This window comes from Sardina pilchardus, chromosome 23 (genome assembly GCF_963854185.1).
Source record: "Sardina pilchardus chromosome 23, fSarPil1.1, whole genome shotgun sequence".
Classification (NCBI taxonomy): Eukaryota; Metazoa; Chordata; class Actinopteri; order Clupeiformes; family Clupeidae; genus Sardina; species Sardina pilchardus.
The window spans coordinates 22,720,330-22,739,946 of record NC_085016.1 but is presented as its reverse complement, the minus strand read 5'-3'; the positions used below and the strand labels follow the sequence as shown (position 1 = coordinate 22,739,946).

At 42.9% G+C, this 19,617-nt stretch overlaps 2 protein-coding genes and 1 long non-coding RNA gene across 3 annotated transcripts in view; 1 reads left to right on the top strand and 2 right to left on the bottom strand.

Annotated features, from left to right (window-relative positions):
* Window positions 1-504: 504 nt before the first annotated feature.
* LOC134071142 (uncharacterized) lies at window positions 505-1,648 on the bottom strand. The gene is made up of 3 exons (XR_009937018.1): window positions 1,582-1,648; window positions 1,157-1,302; window positions 505-797 (listed from the first exon to the last, which is right to left on the bottom strand). It is a non-coding gene; the product is annotated as an uncharacterized LOC134071142 (long non-coding RNA).
* A 1,534-nt stretch (window positions 1,649-3,182) lies between these two features.
* On the top strand, window positions 3,183-8,909 carry mmadhca (metabolism of cobalamin associated Da). The gene is made up of 8 exons (XM_062527746.1): window positions 3,183-3,273; window positions 3,949-4,015; window positions 4,123-4,264; window positions 4,742-4,962; window positions 5,229-5,337; window positions 5,752-5,873; window positions 6,568-6,654; window positions 7,777-8,909. Exons 2-8 carry the CDS (start codon window positions 4,007-4,009, stop codon window positions 7,996-7,998), a joined length of 912 nt encoding a protein of 303 aa, XP_062383730.1. The 5' UTR covers window positions 3,183-3,273; window positions 3,949-4,006; the 3' UTR covers window positions 7,999-8,909.
* A 745-nt stretch (window positions 8,910-9,654) lies between these two features.
* LOC134071141 (ly6/PLAUR domain-containing protein 6-like) overlaps window positions 9,655-19,617 on the bottom strand; it is a 16,907-nt gene continuing 6,944 nt past the window's right edge. The window contains exons 2-5 of the mRNA XM_062527747.1: window positions 13,691-13,874; window positions 12,030-12,128; window positions 11,490-11,620; window positions 9,655-10,416 (exon numbers count right to left, since the gene is read on the bottom strand). Coding sequence (XP_062383731.1) covers window positions 10,246-10,416; window positions 11,490-11,620; window positions 12,030-12,128; window positions 13,691-13,808 — 519 coding nt within the window. The 5' untranslated portion in view covers window positions 13,809-13,874 and the 3' untranslated portion in view covers window positions 9,655-10,245. The remainder of the gene's footprint in view (window positions 10,417-11,489; window positions 11,621-12,029; window positions 12,129-13,690; window positions 13,875-19,617) is intronic.

Here is a 19,617-nt window from a genome sequence, read left to right as displayed (position 1 = left end):
CCAGAAATAGCTGGGCTCAACTTTGCACAAAAGATAGGGTTTTGAGTGTGTAAACAAGGAAACACTGAATGACACAAAAAAGTAAACACACTCTCAAGCTATAACTCATTTAATTGATATGAAAACATGTCACAAGCCACATGCGTTTCGGCCTAAGATGCTGAAGATGGCATAAGCCGAAACGCGCCTGGTTTGTGACGTGATTAATGCTTTACTGTCATACTTATGAAAATATATTTGTTGTATCTTGAATAGGAAATTATGGTTCGTCTACGTTTTAGTGAGGCTGTTATTGAAACAATTTGCAAGAAAACGTCTGATCATTATTCCGACAATTTGCCCGATTAGCGGGATTGTGAAATGGGACATTTCCCAGAAAATGGACCAGACTCAAAAACATATTTAAAATGTTTATTGGTGGAAGTAAAAATACTGTCGTTTTAAAGAAAAATGAAATAATAACCAAATAGTCTGATGACAAATATGATCTTATTTTCCGTTCCTATCCCATCCAATCATCTGTTTCCTCAACAGTTTGTTCTTGGTAGAGTATATCTTAGTGCCATTAAACGCATTGAGGTTCCTGTCAGCTTTTTCATTTGAGTTGAGAATGCGGGCCAACTGTGCTTGGCTTTTGGCGTGTTTGCTGTCCTCTTTCCTCTTCATCTTTTTCTCCTTCTTTTCTTTATTCCACTCAAGCCAGGATGACTCCAGATGCTGTCTTGTTGCCTCTGCGTTCAGCAGGCTCTTACGCTTCTCCTGCTCTCTAGTGGCCCGGGTCGTGAATCCTCTGAAAGCTAGAGAGAGAAAATATTTAATGACTCATGAAAGCATTAAGGTTAGCAGAGAAGTTAGAGGATGATGATGAAATATAAAGGCACACAATTTAGATGTAGCCATACTCAATTCTATTCAGAATTTGAGTCTGATATTGCATGATTGGGATGTGATTATGGACTGCCTTTGCACTCAATTGGATAGTAACAGCCAAACAATTTGACCGGTGTGAACAAGTCTCAATGGAACCAGTGCAGACTGAATTTCCCGGCCTCAAATTTTGTAGGCAAGGTTAAATTCAGACTAGTGCTCAGACCAATTTAGATGTACATTTAAACAAGGATCTCAGTCAGAATATTTACAGATGTATTGTACTTACGTTGAAAATAAGGTTCTTCACCTTCCTCCTCCTCTCTCTTGAGGGTCCTCTCAATTTTCCTCTCATTCCTCTCCTTCACCTTTTCATTGATCCATCCAATGAGCCTCATTCTCATATACTCTTATCTGGTCACCTCTCTGGTCCTCCTACAGTTGAATGGGAAATCTTGATTTAAGACCGACAGTGCCTTTCCTATGTCTTTAAAATTGATTTTGCACTAGAACATAAATGTCTATTGATACAGTATACACAATTCCTTATCATTTCTAATGATCATAGCTCTTTAAATTATATTTGGTCAAATTCCATAGAAATTAAATGAATATGTCCTCATTCTTTAGTCAATACAGTTAGCCCTCAACAGATGTGTCAACAGTGTTTGCCTTCCTACATGGCAGAAAGGCCTACAATACAAAAGAACTTACCAAAATGTAACGGCAGAAGGTCTGAACTTTTCTTGCTCAATAAAAGTAAGTGTTCATTCAAATGTGCTTGTCTGATACAAATGACATTTATGTTTCCATTCTGTTGTGCTTATATGTTAGAATTCCAAAACCATGGCAACGTGCCTATGATACTATGCCCATAAAGTGACATCAGAGTTCTATAGATGTCACAAACATAACATTTCACAGCACAGAACAAATCTAGAGCACCAAAGTGGTTATGGTTATGGTTATTTGGCAGATTTGGTCCAAAGCGACATACAAAAACAAACAATACAATTGTCCAAAATGTACTCTTGCCTTGTCTGTGTTCCCTTCATGATTTAATTAAAAAATGTCCTTAGGATATCAATGATCAACAGCCGAAGGCAGCTGGAACCAGGGGGTATTCCAAGTACATGTACGTGGTTTAGTGACAAACGTAGGGAAGTTAACTCCCAGTGGTAAACCCCCAAACGAGTAAACAAGCTGTAGCCTATGGCTTTATTCTCCCAACAAAACAATGCCATTAGGCTCTTGTTGTAGGAGATTTATTAGGCTACTTACTCTGAGTTAACTTACCCAGGTTTGTCACTTAACCATGTACTTGAAATATCCCCCCGCCACTCTCAAATTCAAATTCAAAGGGTGCTTTATTAGCATGACTGTTTGTCACAGCGTTGCCAAAGCTACAGTAATCAATATCACAAAGAAAAGAAAATATAAGTGCATTATGCAATGCATACACATATGAGTGCAAAATAAACAGTAGTGGAAATGTGTGTATGTATGTGCGTGCGTGCGTGCGTGCGTGCGTGCGTGCGTGCGTGCGTGCGTGCGTGCCTGTGTGTGTGTGTGTGTGTGTGTGTGCGCACATGTGAGAACTATATGTTTTTTGTGCATATGTTTTTCTTACTGTTTACTGTCCCTCAGGTTGTGACATTTCTGGACGTACTGTGCGGCCAGGGCAGCAGAGGGCCCTTCACCAAGAATTGTGGCTAGTTTTTCGTTGTCTAAAATGTCTTCAAAATTTGGTATACTTTGTTTTAAGTTTGTGAAAAACGTTTGTCTTAAATTTTCATATTTTTTCTCTCTCTTGTGCATGTTCAAATATGCGTTCCCATTTGAAGTAGCATAACGTTCAAATTAGATCTGCTGCATGGAGAGGAGTAGCCGAGTAGTGATCTCATTTGTGCACACTTTCACATATGCATTTGATGATTATCTGTTAAGGGAGTCGACCTTGCCCTGGAGTCTGAGCTGAATGACCCTCAGCTGATGGCAGGGAGGGCCTAATACTGTAAAACGAAAGAGACTAGACCCAGTGGAGACTGGAGTTGTTTTCAACATTTTGGGCGATTTCCTTTAGCTTTTGCTGACATCTGGTGGACATATTGTATAAGTACATACTATTACTGCATAATTTCTAACTGCTGAAAATATTGTTATGAATGAGAATCACGTCACTGTGCTACCATGACAAAACTGTGGCATGATATAATTTGAAGCAGTTCTCTAAGACTAACAGAACATATCACTCAGATTTTTTTTTTCTGTCATTTTACTACAATAACCCATCAAGAAGGCTGACCATGTGACATGCTGTTGTCTGTTCAGTCATGTGAGCGCATGTGCGAACGTGACAAGAAGACTAGCAGCAGAAGCAATAGGAGGAGCACTGGGAAAAACAAGGTAAGAACATTATGTTCTTTTATATTTAAACGTACATATGTATAATAGAAACATCATTCTACTAATCGGAAACTGGTGTTGTATATTTTGATTTTTTTTGCAAAGGCGTATCATTCTGTTATGTCGAGTAAACGCTATAAAGGTATACTAGAAGCGAAAGTGATCTGATCCAAACAAAAACAAGAGTTGCGCCAGCCATTTGCTTGGTAAAACACAGCCCGTTTAAAGTTTCTGGCTCACGATTAAAGTGTACAGGAAGTTAATCGTGCCTTGTAAACTCTGTTGGAGATCCACCGTCGATTGTTGTCAAACACTTTAACAGTCGATTTGGGGGTTTTAACCAACGAGCAAGCAAGCAAAGGCTAGTGTTTGTTATTATGTAACTTCAGCTAGCAGATAGCTAACCTTCCGTCAAGTAACGAGCAGCAAAGGTTGACGTTATAAGTCTGCCTTTGCATTATCTACGGTTGTGGCTTTCTGTTGCAAATCACTTACTGTCATGTTTATAAGATTTTCAGCCGTTGTTCTCTGACAGACTCAGTGGGCCTTAACTAGCATAGTTATGGTTAGCTATCTAGCTTATCAACGTGTTACGTCATGTTGCTTTTTTTTCCGAGTTTACAGTGTTGTAAACATAGTGACATGTTGGTTTACACATCTTTCTTTATTTTCAAGCATCAAGACACTAGCCTTGTGCACTTTCCGTGGAGCTTGAAGGCCAGGCTTCACCAGGATGGCAAGTGTAAGTATCCATTGCATACGCAACTCAACTGACATTAACATGAGCCGACTGCGTCGAGTCGATTTACTATATGTAACACCCCCACCCCTACGAATGTGTCCATGTAGGTGCTGTGCCGAAGAGCTAGACTGGTGTCCCAGTTCTCCGGGATTCACGTTGCCCAGAGGGTGCCTCTCGTTCGAGCATTCTCTGCTGCAGGGTCCTCGGGGTCTGACGATGCTTATGTTGTTGTATCGTCGCAAGATACAGGTGCCTGAACTCTCCCTGCAGTTTAAGTGATTATGTACATTATAATAAATACCAGTGCAAGTTTTTCAGAGGTAGAAAAGTACAGCTTCAGAAAGTAAAGTCATGTATTCATGGGTTTCATCAGGTCCCTTTCCACAGGTGTATAAAATCAAGCACCTTAATTATCAATGCAGACTGCATGGTGCTTGATTAATACACCTGTGGAAAGGGACCTGATGAAATCCATGAATTGGTTCTTCATGTGCACATAACATCTCACCAATTAGCTGCTCCACCTGGCTGAATAGTTGTGCTAATTAGAATCAGCTGGTTTTACTGAACGGTTGGCACAGATATGTGGGAGGACTTTTGAACTTTCTGACACTGGACTTTTCACCCTCTGAAAGTTTCATAGGCCTACTTTGAAACTGTTAAGATTGTTTGTCAGAGAGACTAGAGAAATAGTTGTTTATATTATTTAATGTGTTGTGTCTGCAGGACCCAGAACTATCTGGCCCGATGAGCACATGGGACCATTTGGTCCACAGGACCAGCGTTTTCAGTTGCCAGGCAACGTAGGCTTTGCCTGTCAGCTAGAGGGCACAGGGACCCAGCCGCTGAAGGGCCCGGTCCATCGGACAGTTCCGGATGTCCTGTCCTCGCCATCCAGCAGTGAGAGACACGAGTTTGTGCTGGCACAGTTTGTGTCCGAGTTTCAGGTAAGAATCCGGTTTGAATGTGCCGTCTCAGTAGGTGTGTTTACACGGGCACTTTCATTCCAATTAGAATCGGAAATTTGGCTCAATCGGAACAGAAATGACACATATAATCACTTTGATGGGAATAGTTTCATCAGAATGACAAGCTATCCATGTAAACCAACCCATGTGAGAATGGAGAAGCATTTAATGATTATTCATGCTCTCGTTTGACCTGTGTAAGCACTGAGGTGCTCATTCATGTTTTTATGTTTTTGTCTGTGAAGGGAAAGGAAGTTCCTCTGGTGGCCCAGAGAGTAAGCAGAGCGGAACATTACTTTGACCATTCGAACATCGAGTGCTCAATGCACCTGTGCCCAGAGCTGCTAAAAAAAGGTTTGTCACAGAGTTCTCAGTCGTTACTGCAAACTGTAAAGTCCTAAGAACAATGAATATTTTTCCTATGGAAATGAGTTGATCTAAGAATTGGGCCTTAATCTGGTGAATTTGTTTTCCAAACGTGTAATGAGTTAGGAATGCATGATTCATGAATGAACCTCATAATTGTGGGCTCTGGAACTTCCCAGTTGAAAACAGTGCTCAGACATCTATGATGCAATTCTTGAAACATGTGATGCAACAGCCTCTTAGCAATAGATTAGTACCTTACTCTTACCAATGACCGTTTTGAATTAAGGTGATGACAAACATAAACTGTGTGTGTTTAATGATGGTTCTTGTAAACTGGACAAGAGTATTTGATCCATCATTTGATTCATGAGTCGTCCATTTTGTGCTTCCTGTCTCCAGATCTGGAGTTGTTTTTCCCAGCAGCCCCTGCTGGTAGTCTGACCGTTGTCACGGTCACACAGAAGACCCTGGGAATGGAGGGTGAGGACTTGGACCTTGAAAGGCAAAGGCTCTTAGATAAGGTGGGTCAGGCAGACAAATAGACATATTGGATGATACATATTAAGTACTTTATTGTAGTGTTTACCGTGATTGTTAGAGTAGTTTCGCTTTGGACAAAGGCCTCTGCCAAATAGCCGTAACCATAACCATAGTTATTTCACAATAAACCCCAAATCTGAAAAAGTTGGGACGTTGTGTAACGTTAATAAAAACGGAATGTAATAATTTGCAAATCTCATAAACTCATATTTAGCTGTAAAAAGGACACAGACAACATATCAACAATGTTTTGATTTTCAACATTTGATACGTTGTCTATGTCCTTTTTTCTGCTAAATATGGGTTGCCGATACATGTATATTATCACATTATGTTTTTATTTGCATTTTACACAACGTCTCAACTTTTGCTGATTTGGGGTTGCAGTCCATTACCCTGTTTGCCTTGTCACAATTGTTCAGATGCTATGCTTATAATAGCATGCTTGATAATACATCAACAGATTTGGTATGGCTATTATGTGTCATTAGTACAGTAAGAATAATATGTACTGTATGCACTCCCATATCCCTGTCCCCCATTTCCAACTCTTCTGCCAAGGCCTAGAGCTGTGGTGGTGGTGGTGGTGGAGGTGTGTGTGTGTGTGTGTGTGTGCGTGTGTGTGTGCAAGCGTGTGTGTGCAGATCTATGTATTGATATGGTTCTGTTTTACAGTTTGTCAGCGGCGCAAAAGAGTTATGCTTCACTTTATGGAGAGGTGGATTCTGGGCAGATTTCATAAATCCCACTACGGGCCTAGCGGTAAGCACCATTATCATGTTCTTGACATCAGAAACACTAGTGTGGTTTTATGGGTGTGCCATGTTCTCATGCTGACTTAATGTAGATTTATGTTCACATGGATTCCCATGTGATAAATGTTTAAATAAAGTAAGAGATAATATTGTCTGCCAGTCATTATTGTAATATATGAAAGACACAAATGAAAAGCACAAAACCCGTCGCCATTGACAGCGGTGTAGTTTTGACCGACCTCCGAAGGTTGGGAAGACCCAAACTAAGATAACGACACTAATATATATGAAGTCATAGTTATTGTATGACTCTGTTGGAAGATTTTATGTAGTTAATGATTGAGTTGAATGCTGTAATGCTATATGTAAAAGTCTGTGCCTTGTTTTTGTAGAGATTAGCAAACAATAATGGACCTTTTTATTAGCAGCCATTTTTGACATGAAATATATGGCAGGCCCAGGTGTTACTACCGTATTTTCCCAACTATTAGCCACGGCTTTTGCATTGTTTTTGCAAAATTCCTTCAGCTATGAGGTTAATACACAAGGGCAGTTAATATGGTATTAATATGGTTTTGTTTCTTTTAACTTGCAAACACTGTCCTGCGGCTTATACACAAAGTGGCTAATACGCTGAAATGACTGTAATGACATTAACTAAAGGGAAACTATGCAGGTTTTGCTTTTCGCATTCGTTTTAGCTCGTTTTATGCTTGCGGATTTCTCTGCAGAACTTCCCCTTTAGTGTGTATATTTTACAAAACTCCTCAGTCGTTCAGTCTGCCTTTTCATGAGCATGATCGCAAGGCTGGAGACTTTCTGCCAGGAATTGCCGGAAGTGCTACCGGTGGCACAAAACTTGCATGCGTGGTTTTTCCGCTCAAAGGTGCTAGTGGGAAGCGAGACAGCCGTCATTCAACCCGAAATAAGTCAAATAACCATTCCAATGACCGAAGCTGATTAGTTATGGTAAATTAAGCAAAAAAAAAAAAACTTTTCAAAACGTATCAAAATGGCTGCTGTGAAAAAGGTCTATTTAAGCTTTTTAAAACGATGATCTAAAATCTTAAGGTTCTTATTGTCTCTCCTTTCTCTCTCTCTCTCTCTCTCTCTCCTGTCTCGTGGTCAGCACTTTGGCTACATCTCCAGCGACAGTATCTTAAAGATGGAGGAGCCGGTGCGTCACCTGGGCTTCCGCATCGAGGACCTGGGCTCCTGCAAGGTCATCCGACACGTCTTGAAGGGCACGCAGGCCTTCACAGGGACCCTCTTCACCAACGCGCCATCCAACAGCCACATCATGGAGAGGCTGCAGGGGCACCCCAACGCATTTGAGGAAGCGGACATTTAAGCTTTCGATGCTCCAGTGAAACACACACACACACGTACAGACACGTGTACACACACACACACACACACACACACACACACACACACACACATACACATACACATACACACACTCTCAAACTGTGAACTGCTGTTCTTACAGCTGGAAGTTGACTTTGGTTAACTTTGAATTGAGAAAAAAGAAAACGGAGAAAAAAAACATAAGAAATGGCATAAACATCACGACATACTAATCCGTTTTAAGAGTCCCTTCTTTTGTAAGGGCAGCCTTCAAGTTCTTGTGTTTGTGTTGTTTCCACGACTGACCAGCTTTTACGCTGATAACACTTGAAGTGTTTTCCATGCGATGTGAGGAGCGAGAGGACAAGAGGTCCAGCGGTCACTCCCCATACTTGAACCAGCCAAAGGACGGTGCTACGGCGGTCCCAGATGAGCTTGGGAGGCCGTTTGCTGTTGGACTCCTTGGCAGCTGATTTCACAACGACACAATACTCTGTCTTGTCTATCGAGTGCTTGTAGTGTTCTGTGTAGACTTTTTTTTCTGGAATACAAATCGGCGCCCCCCTGAGACGGACCGAAGTCGTGGACGTCCTGCTGCTATAGGGTTATAAATGGCGTATGGAAACCCTAATCGTGACCACCCCCCACCTCCCATCACACACACACACTGGATATAATCTAGCATGAGAGGTTCTGTCGGGTACACGGAGCTGATTTCCCGGAGATGCAGAGCTTTAAAAAAAAAAAAAAAAATCCAACCGTCTCTAGGGGGCGCCGTTGCAAGAGTTGTTGAGAGATCAACAGAATTGTATAGTGTGAAGTGCACTGCAACCTCAGAGTGCTCAGTACACGCCTGTACCAGAGAGCTTTACACTCAAAGAAGGTTTCCTAATAAAGGGGAAAGTACATAAACCTTTGTCTGTGTTGATGGTTACCTTTGAGCAGCTGCAGTGGTCTGGCCTTGTGTTATTTTTATTTTCTTGACAATATCCAAGCCAGAGAGAGCAAGGCATTTTTTTATCCAGAGATGGCCTTGCCAGGTTCATTCTGAATTTTCCTGAATCTAATTGTAATCTAAATCTAAATCTAAATGTTTATTTTATTTTTTCCATAATCTGTTAGTCCTGATCATTTTGATAGGGTCGTTTTCAGGCACATTACAAAAACATAACCAGCAAACAAGCCATCCCAGTTTGTAATTAACCTCCCATAACTTGCAAATTGTTTCATTTTTACAAATGTCCTGTGAGGAAATTTGTTCTCTGCAACACTGACACACCCCTTAATCCAATTGGGGGCGGGGGTGGTTAGGTGCCTTGCACCTCATCTGTGGATGTGGGAAAGCTGTTTTAATCACCCCTCCAGGATCGGCCATGGTTCGGTTCACCAGTCTGATTGCCTAACCAGTAGGCCGCAGCAAAACAGTAATATTAAAATATTATTTCAACATTGTGGTTACATTCCCCGTCTCGCCCCCCTGGATCATGTTTTCATTTATACAACATCTCCTGTTAGTCGCGCCAACCTGTTACGTCTTTGTTCCCCATAAGTGCGCCCTGCCCCACACTTTGAGAACTACTGGTCTAAGTGAAGCTACTATGAAGATTTGGGCACCAAAGGAAAGCAGACAAAGATTGTTGTCAGTCACTCTACCGTAATTTCCCGACTATTAGCCGCGGCTTATACATTGATTTTGCAAAATGTCTTCAGCTATGAGGTTAATACACAGGGACAGTTAATATGGTATTAATATGGTTTTGTTTCTTTTATCTTGCATTAAACACTGTCCTGCGGCTTATACACAATGCGGCTTATATGCGGGAAATTACTGTAGTTTCATTTATGGGCAAAACCAGACACACACTACAGCAAATAAAAATATCCTTAAGCGCTAACAATGTTTAAATAATACTAAGAGAACGCATGATAAAGGTTTGGCACATGATACAAGCAATAATCTCCATGCAGTATTGCCAGAAGTACTGTACCTACATTGTAAAAAAATAAATATTATATATGTACATATGTAACAAACCTAGATCATTTCTTTTTTCATAGTAGTAGTTTCACCATGTTTGACCACGATAGACTGTACGTTTAAAAACTGGCTCATTCACTTGTCTTTATAAATTGTTAAGAATAAAAAACAACACAAAAATGTAATACTGTCTCAAAACAATAAACAAACAAACAATAATTTAGCAATATCAAAAAAGTATAACTTAAACCTCTCCATCTAGCCTTGGCCTTATGACGAGACACTGTGTATGAACAGGAAGAAAAGGCTCAGCCAGACGGTCCAGTCTTGGGCGATGCCGCTGGTTCTGTTCAGGGGGGAGGTGGTGGCAAAGATGGCCGAACTCTCATTCCTGGGCACCGGCATGTTGCAGATGTTTCCTTCACAGCAGGCGGTGCAGACCTGCCAATCACATCCATCAAAACCACACAATTGGTATTTATTTTCCTCATCACCTCAATTCTCAACGAGCTGCGTATACCTTTGGAGTCAGTAACTTTCAATCGGTGTAATGGACTGACGGACTGACCTGCCCGTTGGAAAATGACTCCTTATGGCTACTTAGGGAATGCATCCAAAAGTTTAAAAAAGGGTTATGTTTCTACAAGGTATTTTGAATCTATTATAAGTTAACATACCATCTACAGTAAATGGGTCTGAAGCCATTATTTTAAGATAATAACATAATTACAACACAGTAATTAGTGTTTCTTAACAACACAAACAGGAAGTGGTGCAAAACAATCAGCAAATCAGGTTTCTATGGTCAGGTATACTTGCGTATACAAGGAATTTGGTCTCTGCATTTATCCCATCCGTGAATACAAAGTGAGGTGAAGCACACACCAACCCCGAGCAGTGAGCTGCCTTGCTACAGCGGCACTGGGGAACTATGAGGGGTTAGGTGCCTCGCTGAAGGGCACTTCAGCCATGGATGGCATGGGAGAGCAGTGCTCAACCACATCCCCCATCCACATTTTTCCTGCTGGTCGGGTCGGATCGATTCAGCAACCCTTCGGTTACAAGCCTGAAGCCCTAACCAGTAGGCCACGGCTGCCCTTTAAATAGCCCAGATAGACCTTCTGATCTGAACTAGGCCCAGCTCTGGGCCAAGTGCAGTCCATCTCAGTGTCGCTGGGTAAACCCAGCCCAATATGCCGGCGATTCGGATTTTGCCCAGCAGCTCAGGCTGGAAACCTGCACATTAATCTCTCCTGCTTCCTGTCCACGTTTGCTGGAACCAATCACAAACGGGCTTATCCACCAGGTGCACCCGGATCGTTGGTCTGATTAGTTGAAGGACAATCCAAATGCGTACAGAGCCATTTGAACTATGCCCATTGATCATGTGATCATTGATCATACAGTACATCTTGTGCAGTAGAAATACAGCGCAGACTCCCCAGACTAATGTTGAATCTTAAAAGATTGAGCTTAGTCTGGTGATAGCCAGGCTGTGAGGAGATCCCTCTCACCCTGTGTCCTTCCTGAAGGACGTCTGTGCACCCAGTGTGAGCACACTCATCGAGGGCCACGCAGCGCTTGGTCACCGACACACTGGCACCGACGGCGTCCATCTCGTGACTTGTGTAGCAGTACCTCGTGTCTGTCAAAGAGGGACACAAACCCAGAGGAAGAAAAACAACACAGTCCTTAGCCTAAAGCCTGCTTTCATCAAGTCAACATATTCCTCTTTACATTCCATTTTATGTTGTGTCAGTGTCTGTCAGCCACCCCACTCACGCCACCATGGTAACAGCCTGAAATGTACACAAACATAGTCCTCATGTACGTTCCAGAGAACAGCTATAGATAGCTTGGGCTTCAACTTTGATGTATAGCTACAGAAGAACACTGAGTGACTGTGCTCCATATACCATGACGTATTAAGGTGTCTGAGTGTGGTGTTTTTGTTTATGTATATGAGTTGTTTTTGAAGTGTGTGTGTGTGTGTGTGTGTGTGTGTGTGTGTGTGTGTGTGTGTGTGTGTGTGTGTGTGTGTTAGGCATCCATACCTCGTGGGCAGTACATATCGGGTGCCCAGCGGTTGCAGTCAAAGTTATCCACGGCGTTCTCACAGGTGAAGCACTTAAAGCCCCCGGGATAGGGAGTGGCTGTAGACCCAATCATGGAGTCAAGTCATCACAACACTATCAGAGCTCACATACAGTATGGGGCTTTTCCACAGCATGGTATCAGCTCAACTCGACTCGACTGGACAGTATTGATCACAATGTAATTCCAGCTATGTTCAGAATGTCAACATTGTTACGCAACAGTGTTGTGAATCAAGCAGTGTCCTGTATTCTTACACGTCACCTTTTGGTACCGGCTCAGCTCGCTTGGAACCTCAATGGAGGTGATACCAAAAAATAGTATCAGGTACCAGGTATTTTTGCTAATGGAAAACCAAAGAAAGCAAGTCGAGTCAAGCTGATACCATGCAGTGGAAAAGCGCCAAATACTCATATCAATATTAAACATGTCAGTGTCCATTGTCAATGTCAATTTATTTATAGAGCACATTCAAAATAACAATGGTAGCTGACCAAAGTGATGTAGATTCTGCAATAGAAGACTAAAATATGCTCTTGAAAGCTAAGACCGATGCCTTACAGAGTAAAGATATAAAGAATATACTGTAATACTGTGCATAAACGGTGAACATTAAACACTAGCTACTATACTAATACTACTATACTCTGAATACTACTACTATAATACTATCACATGTTTACAAAGTATACGATACTAACATCAACTGCCTAGGCTTACAACGTGAAACAGTCCAATTGAATGGTAAGTGCTAAGCTGCTGAGAACAGACCATGACAGTGAGAGGATGGGAGGCCTGTATATTGCCTAATGATCTGTTTGGGTTTGTGTGTTTGATTCAGCTTCACAGACACAGTTCTGCTCACATGCAGGACAGTTCTCTGCAGGGGGCATGTGTGTGTGTGTGTGTGTGTGTGTGTGTGTGTGTGTGTGTGTGTGTGTGTGTGTGTGTGTGTGTGTGTGTGTGTGTGTGTGTGTGTGTGTGTGTGTGTGTGTGTGTGTGTGTGTGTGTGTGTGTGTGTGTGTGTGTGTGTTATCCAAGAGTATACTGTAACGCTCGATTGATTCCCCACTAACAATGAGCGGCTGGTTTAGCAGCTACAGGGCCTGGGGTCAACTAGTACTCACACTCATGTTTAACAACACAATTCACAAACTCCCAAACATTCCCAGGGACTCCTCATATTCCATCCAAGTTCTCATGATTTCCCAAACATTCCCGGAGAGTGTTCTGCTGTACTTTGATGAATGTGCTTAGGCTACAATGTAAAATCTGTGCCAAATTGTGTGAATTCATCTACGGTATTAATTTTCACAAGTATTGGATGCAGTGAAGTTTAGCGAAGTTTTGTAACAATGAACAATTAGTTTTGTATTATATTTTAAATCAAATTAAATCTTAATATACATTAAATTGGGCAGAGCTCTGGAGAAAGTGTTTCAGCACCCATACATTCAGATCCAAGTGCCCAACAGTGACCGTTGTGTTCGATTCTGACGGTCATTTCCTGATTCCACCCTATCTCCCATTCCCTTCTTCTCACTGCCCTATCTGAATTAGACAAGTAGCTCAAAGAATACACTTAAAAAAAGCCAATTGATTAGATTAGGTGCAGTAGTACTTGATGGATGGAGGTAGACAATGTCTTTGACAGTGAAGTCGCGGGACAGGGCAGTTTTTAGCCAATCCGAGAGGAGCACTGGCAGTAGGACCCAGGCCACCTTCGGCCAGGGGTGCATCGTGGGAAGAAAAGCTCAAACATCCAGCATGCCAACGGTGTCCTTAGCCAAGAGATGTCCCAGAACCTGAGATGGGGGAGAGAGAGAGAGAAAGAGCCGCTGGTTAATAGAAACGGTCACTAATTATCACTTGTGCTTTTTGTGTGAATTCAGCAGAATTCTTCTCATGTTTCGTTCGTTTTCCTCACAGTGAAAGCCCTTTAAAAGCTCTAAGTGTTCCTGCAGTCAGTCCTGACTCTGTAAAGGGGGAATACACAAAGTGGTTTAGACTAAACCATAATCTAGTCCGTCCCTCTGTTGTTTTTGGAACATGGTAGGGAGGTGTATCCAATTTGACTGAGTTAACCCTTTAAGTGTGAGTTTTTCAACATTCTAACAAAAGATTCCATCCCGCAATACTTCAAAGTTTTAAAGAGCCCACATATTCTTTAGAATGTTCATTTTTCAATGTTCCCCTCACACTATATACTGTGAGTGACCATACTGTCAGTGACCATACACAATGCACCTTTAACTGATTCCAGGACAACCGAACAAAATGTCTGTTATTGATTCCTAATCTGATCAATTACTAATCGCTTGGCCTCTGTGAACCAGGCTGTCTACCATACCAAACAAAACCCCCCGTTGGGGCAATTGTATCCGTCTCCCTGCCTAACAGATACATGGGGGTTATACCATAGAAGGCAGAGGGGATGGTTGCTTTTATCTAATTGTTTTCATCTTAAACTAAACCAGATGGATCGAGGCCATCTGATACAGAGTGGCTGGGCCTTGAGTTATCCAATTATACAAAACTCTAAACAACACTTTAGTCCTTAGACACAACGCAGGGTAGCGCTGTTAATTTCATTTGACAGGAATCCTGGAAGAGGTGTGTGTGTGTGTCTCTGTGTGTGTGTGTGTGTGTGTGTGTGTGTGTGTGTGTGTGTGTGTGTGTGTGTGTGTGTGTGTGTGTGTGTGTTGGGAGGGAGGGGGTATGGAAGTTCAAACAAAAATGTCTTAGACAGCTGCATCAGACACTGGCTGCGGTGAAGTTAATAGTCTGTGTCTTTGCCAGGCCAACTGAGAGGAGGAAGATTAGGGGAAAGGAAGAGGAGAGGAGTGTGGAGGAGAGGAAGGGAGAGGGGAAGAGGAGTGGAGGAGAAGAGGAGAGGGGAGGAGAGGAGTGGGGAGAGGAGAGGAGAGAAGGAGGATTGGAATAGAGGAGGAGAGAAGTGGAGTGTGGGGGAGAGTGAGGGAGAGGAGAGGAGGAGAGGAGGAGAGGAGAGAAGAAGACAGGAGATGAGCGGAGAGGAGGAGAGGAGAAGATAGGAGAGGAGAGGAGTGGGGAGGAGAGGACAGAAAAGCCCAAATGAGATTATCGGCGGTGTGTGCTGATTGCAACGCCGTGTCCGGCTGGCTGGCTAGCTGGCTGGGAGCACAAAGGAGGGGTTAAGCAGAGGTATGCTGGCCGCCCCGCTCCACCACGCTCACCCTTCCTTCCAGGCCACCGGCCACAGCCAAAGGCTCCACTGCCCCAGAACTAAAGCCTGCAGCTCGGGGATCAGGCTCCACCATGCCTGTGACCCCGGGTCAGTGCGATTGGCTCTATTGATAAAGATTACGAGGGCTATGGCTCCCAGACGCCACCTTCTGGCCAAGGCGAGAACTTCAATGAAGCAAGGGAGGGGCAGCAAGCCAGATTTGGTGTTTGAGCACAGATGTAGCATTTTGGATATGCTACATTTTGTTTTTGAATACGGCAGATTTCGTGTTTTTAACATGCCAGCTTTCCTGTTTGGGGTATGCCAGATTTTGTGGTTTGAATACACCAGATATAGTTTTTTCAATACGCCACATTTTGTGTTTGAATATGACAGATTTCATGTTTTTAACATTCCAGCTTTCCTGTTTTGAATATTCCAGATATTGCATTTTGAATATGACAGATTATTGTGCATCTGATCTACTGGACAGATCTTCAGTGTCTGCTATAATGGGCTTTTATCTGCTTTTAAGACGGATGACTTTGATTTTGTGCATTTGGAGTGTGTGTGTGTGTGTGTGTGTGTGTGTGTCTGTGTGTCTGTGTGTCTGTGTGTGTCTGTGTCTGTGTGTGTGTCTGTGTGGTTGAGTGTGAAAGTTCTCACAGAGGCTTACAAGATATGACTGATTTTCCATGTTTATATAATCTATAATCCAGATCTATGCCTGCATAAAACAGAAAACACATCCTTAACCTAGAAACCTTCTGTCAAGTGCAATGCCTAAAATGCATTGCAAATGAAGACCTATTTCAGCAACCTGCCAATCACAACTGACCTTGTTTACTTCATTCATTAAACATGTTTACTCACATTTGACTAATGCCAGGGGTTAATCTTGAACCCTGTACATAGGCAACTATACACATGCAACTTCACTATCACAATATGACAATACAGATGAAATGATTATCTTGGGGAGGGATTGTCATTCTATAAAATGATGGTATGGTACAACCCTAGTTAGTTACATTAACACTTTTTTTTGTGATTCATTTACACAAAAGGTACTATATTGTAATGTGTATTGCTATAAGGACTTGAGATGGTCTGTTTTGTGATGTGAGATTTTGGTCAAAGCACACAGGCTAGGCAGTCATGCAGTGTCCTGGCAGACAAAGTGAACCCAAATAAAACAGTCCAGCTAACCCATCTCTTCAGCCGTGGGTGGCACAAGACACATCAGACGCTTCTCACATGACAGCAAAATCAGGGCCAGATAAGACCACAGGGCCTGGAGCAGCTGTGCTGGGTGGAATATGTGGCCAAATCAGGGCTGAATCAGGGCCAAATCAGGACCGGATCTCAGACATATCTAGACCAGTATAGGGTCACTTTCAGTCCAGATCAGGACCAGACTGGAAACAGGTCCAGACCAGACTGGAAACAGGTCCTGGCCATATCAGGGCCACGTCAGGGTCTGATCAGTGGCAGGGTTAGCTGTGTAACTGGCAGTAAGTCTGAGAGGAACGAGTTGAAGGCCAAGGTCGACTCAAAAGTAAATTTACACATCGAGTTCACTCATACACACACACTTCGTCTCAATCAGTGTCTGTAAATGTACACATCGAGTTCACTCATACACACACACACCTCATCTCATCTCAATCAGTGTCTGTAAATGTACACATCGAGTTCACTCATACACACACACCTCGTCTCAATCAGCGTCTGTAAACTGTTCACTCTTAACCAATGACCAGACTGGCCCTGTCTGCATAGCTCAGCATCACTGCTTTACTGTGTGCAGCATTGTTGCAGAGTTATTAGTGGTGGATAGTTAGGTTTTCCCTGGTGGTTAGTGAGGTTTTCCTTTCACTGTCTGTAAAGCGCTTTGGGTTCCTAGCGGGTTCCTTTATAAATGCAATGGGGTGCTGTTGTTTTTGTTATTGTGTGTCTCTATGCGCTGTGTTGTGTTAATGTTTATTTCGGTGTGGTTCAGAGTTCTCCGTCTACTGTAAATCACGTTAGAAGGGACAGATCAGCTCCTTTGCTCATTATTACTATTGGAACAGCAGGTGGCTTAAGTGATGCTATATAAGCCCTGGCCCTCACAATTGCATTAACCTGTCATTTAAGGTTCACCAGCATGCTGGTTCACTCAGGGGCCAGACAGACACACAACGGCCTTTTGTATGAGAAAAAATGTTTGAGGTTAGTCATATCATTTGTCTGACACCAGTTATAGACTGTTTGCGCACACTGGGAAAAAAGACTCTATTCAGAAACTTCTATTCACTCTAAAGTCACTTATGGAAGGCGGATATGAGTTCAGCCAAGAGAACTCTGGAGACGTTCATCGACGGTGTGACCATAAACAACAGAGAGGATTCTTCCCACCGAATGAGCGTCAGTCATATCACAATCACTGACAACAGCTGACTGTAGAAACACTCGAGTCCAGATAAGGGCAGGAATGGACGCAGAGTAGATTCAAATTGGATGTTGTGTTGTGGTGCAACTGGCTACTACGCTCCAGGTGCCTCTGGGGACCCGGATTCAAGTCAGACCGGGGGTTGCCTCCCGGTCACTCCGTCCAGCCTGCTTCTTGCTACTCATCAGTCATCACTGTCCTCTATCAATAAAAAAGGCAAAATGCCCCAAAAGTATACTGAATAAAATATATATAAATCTAAAGACTAAAATCCAGCACATCTACTCATTCTCCCTGCAATACACTCAATCATTAACCGAACAACACACTCACATGACTTCACAAATGCCTGGAATGGGTCTGAGAGGCCCCGATAGCTGAACCAGACTGAGAACTATGAGTTAATGCGACCGACGCGCGGCCATTTCTCCCCTTTCTAATCTGAACGTACAACAGGTGGCTCGCAACACAAAGAGCGGATTGTTTACAATAAACCTCTCTTGGTCAATTACTTCATTAGGACGCATTGCTCTCCAGGGTCTGTGAGTTTGCAAGGACGAGGAGGAGGAGGAGGAGGAGGAGGAGGAGGAGGAAGAGAGGGGGGGGGGGGGGGGGTATGCATTGCCCCGGCGAGTGTCAGGCTTGGGCTAAATAGCAGACATGCTCCCGTGGATTCAATTAGCCCACAAGCAAGAAGTGGGGCAACAACACCGCTGGCTGAAACAATACACTGCATGCATTTAGAGGGATTAGGTGGCTTGCTTCATTATGCAATAAAGTAGCCTGAATAAACACAGGCACGAAAAGCAGCGAGAGTTTACAGATTATTTCGTCTGGACGAGCAGCGCGGCGCTGGTTTTAGGATTAGACGCTGGCAAAATAAAACGTTTACTGGCAGGATTTGCGTAAGACTCCCTCAGAAGTCGGCTCCAGTGTATTCCATTTCGACTGCTCGTTTGCCACCTTCGGTGACCTTAGCGTTTTAGCGTGCCGGGGAGAGTGCTCAAATCTCTCTCTTGGGTGCAGCTTTTGTTAGGCAAGAGGGCACAAGTTGCTCTGAATTAGTAGGACTTTGTGAAAATAAACTGCATGACATGGTTAAACCACACAGGCACGTTGGACTACAGCCAGCCAAAATAAAATCACACATTAGCCTGCCCCAACCACACCCGCTGGGCCTAGTCATAGCTGATATTTCATTTGGAGCAAAGGCCTAGTGAGACGTCTCCTTAGTAGCCAAACATGTTCAGGAGAAATACAGAAGGGATATGAATAGGAATGTACTGTAAGAAACACAGACAGAAGGAGAAGAGGAGAAAAGAAAAATAAGAAGGGAAGATAAAAGAAAGAAAAGAAAAGAAGATGAAGAGTGATGGCTTTTCAGTAGGTACTGAAGTGAAATAGTGGCACAACCTGTCTGATTGGTTCACTTTCTAAATAAGGTCAACTCATTTCTACATACCTACAATCACATACACATACAGTACACACCCACACACATCCTGGGCTAGACCTACATTTTAAGTTTTATGGTCAGTTTAACAATTTATGGTGACCTCAAGGAAGAAGACACAGCACATGACATAGAGGTGCTGTGTCAGCAACATATCTGCACCCTTCAAGCAAAGTGTTACCGATGTTTTTCGTTGAATCACTGACGATCACTGACAGCCATATGGTTTCTTGGCACATGTATATGTATATATATATGTACAGTATATGCATCACAGCTGCCACATGGTATCCATTAGGTGTGTCCAGTCGTGCACTTCCTCAAAAATGAATGTGACACGTACGTGAGATGCGATATTCGCACGAACATATATATAGTATAGGCAAAGTACGTGACCGCACAGGTGGATGCAAGACTGGCTTTAGGTACGACTGAATTCGGTCTGAATTTGCCAAA

What these genes read in the sequence shown, in the direction of transcription:
- mmadhca (XM_062527746.1), top strand. An exon ending in AGTTTGTGTCCGAGTTTCAG is followed by an intron (nt 4,963 to 5,228) that starts GTAAGAATCCGG and finishes TTGTCTGTGAAG; the next exon opens with GGAAAGGAAGTTCCTCTGGT. An exon ending in CCCAGAGCTGCTAAAAAAAG is followed by an intron (nt 5,338 to 5,751) that starts GTTTGTCACAGA and finishes TCCTGTCTCCAG; the next exon opens with ATCTGGAGTTGTTTTTCCCA.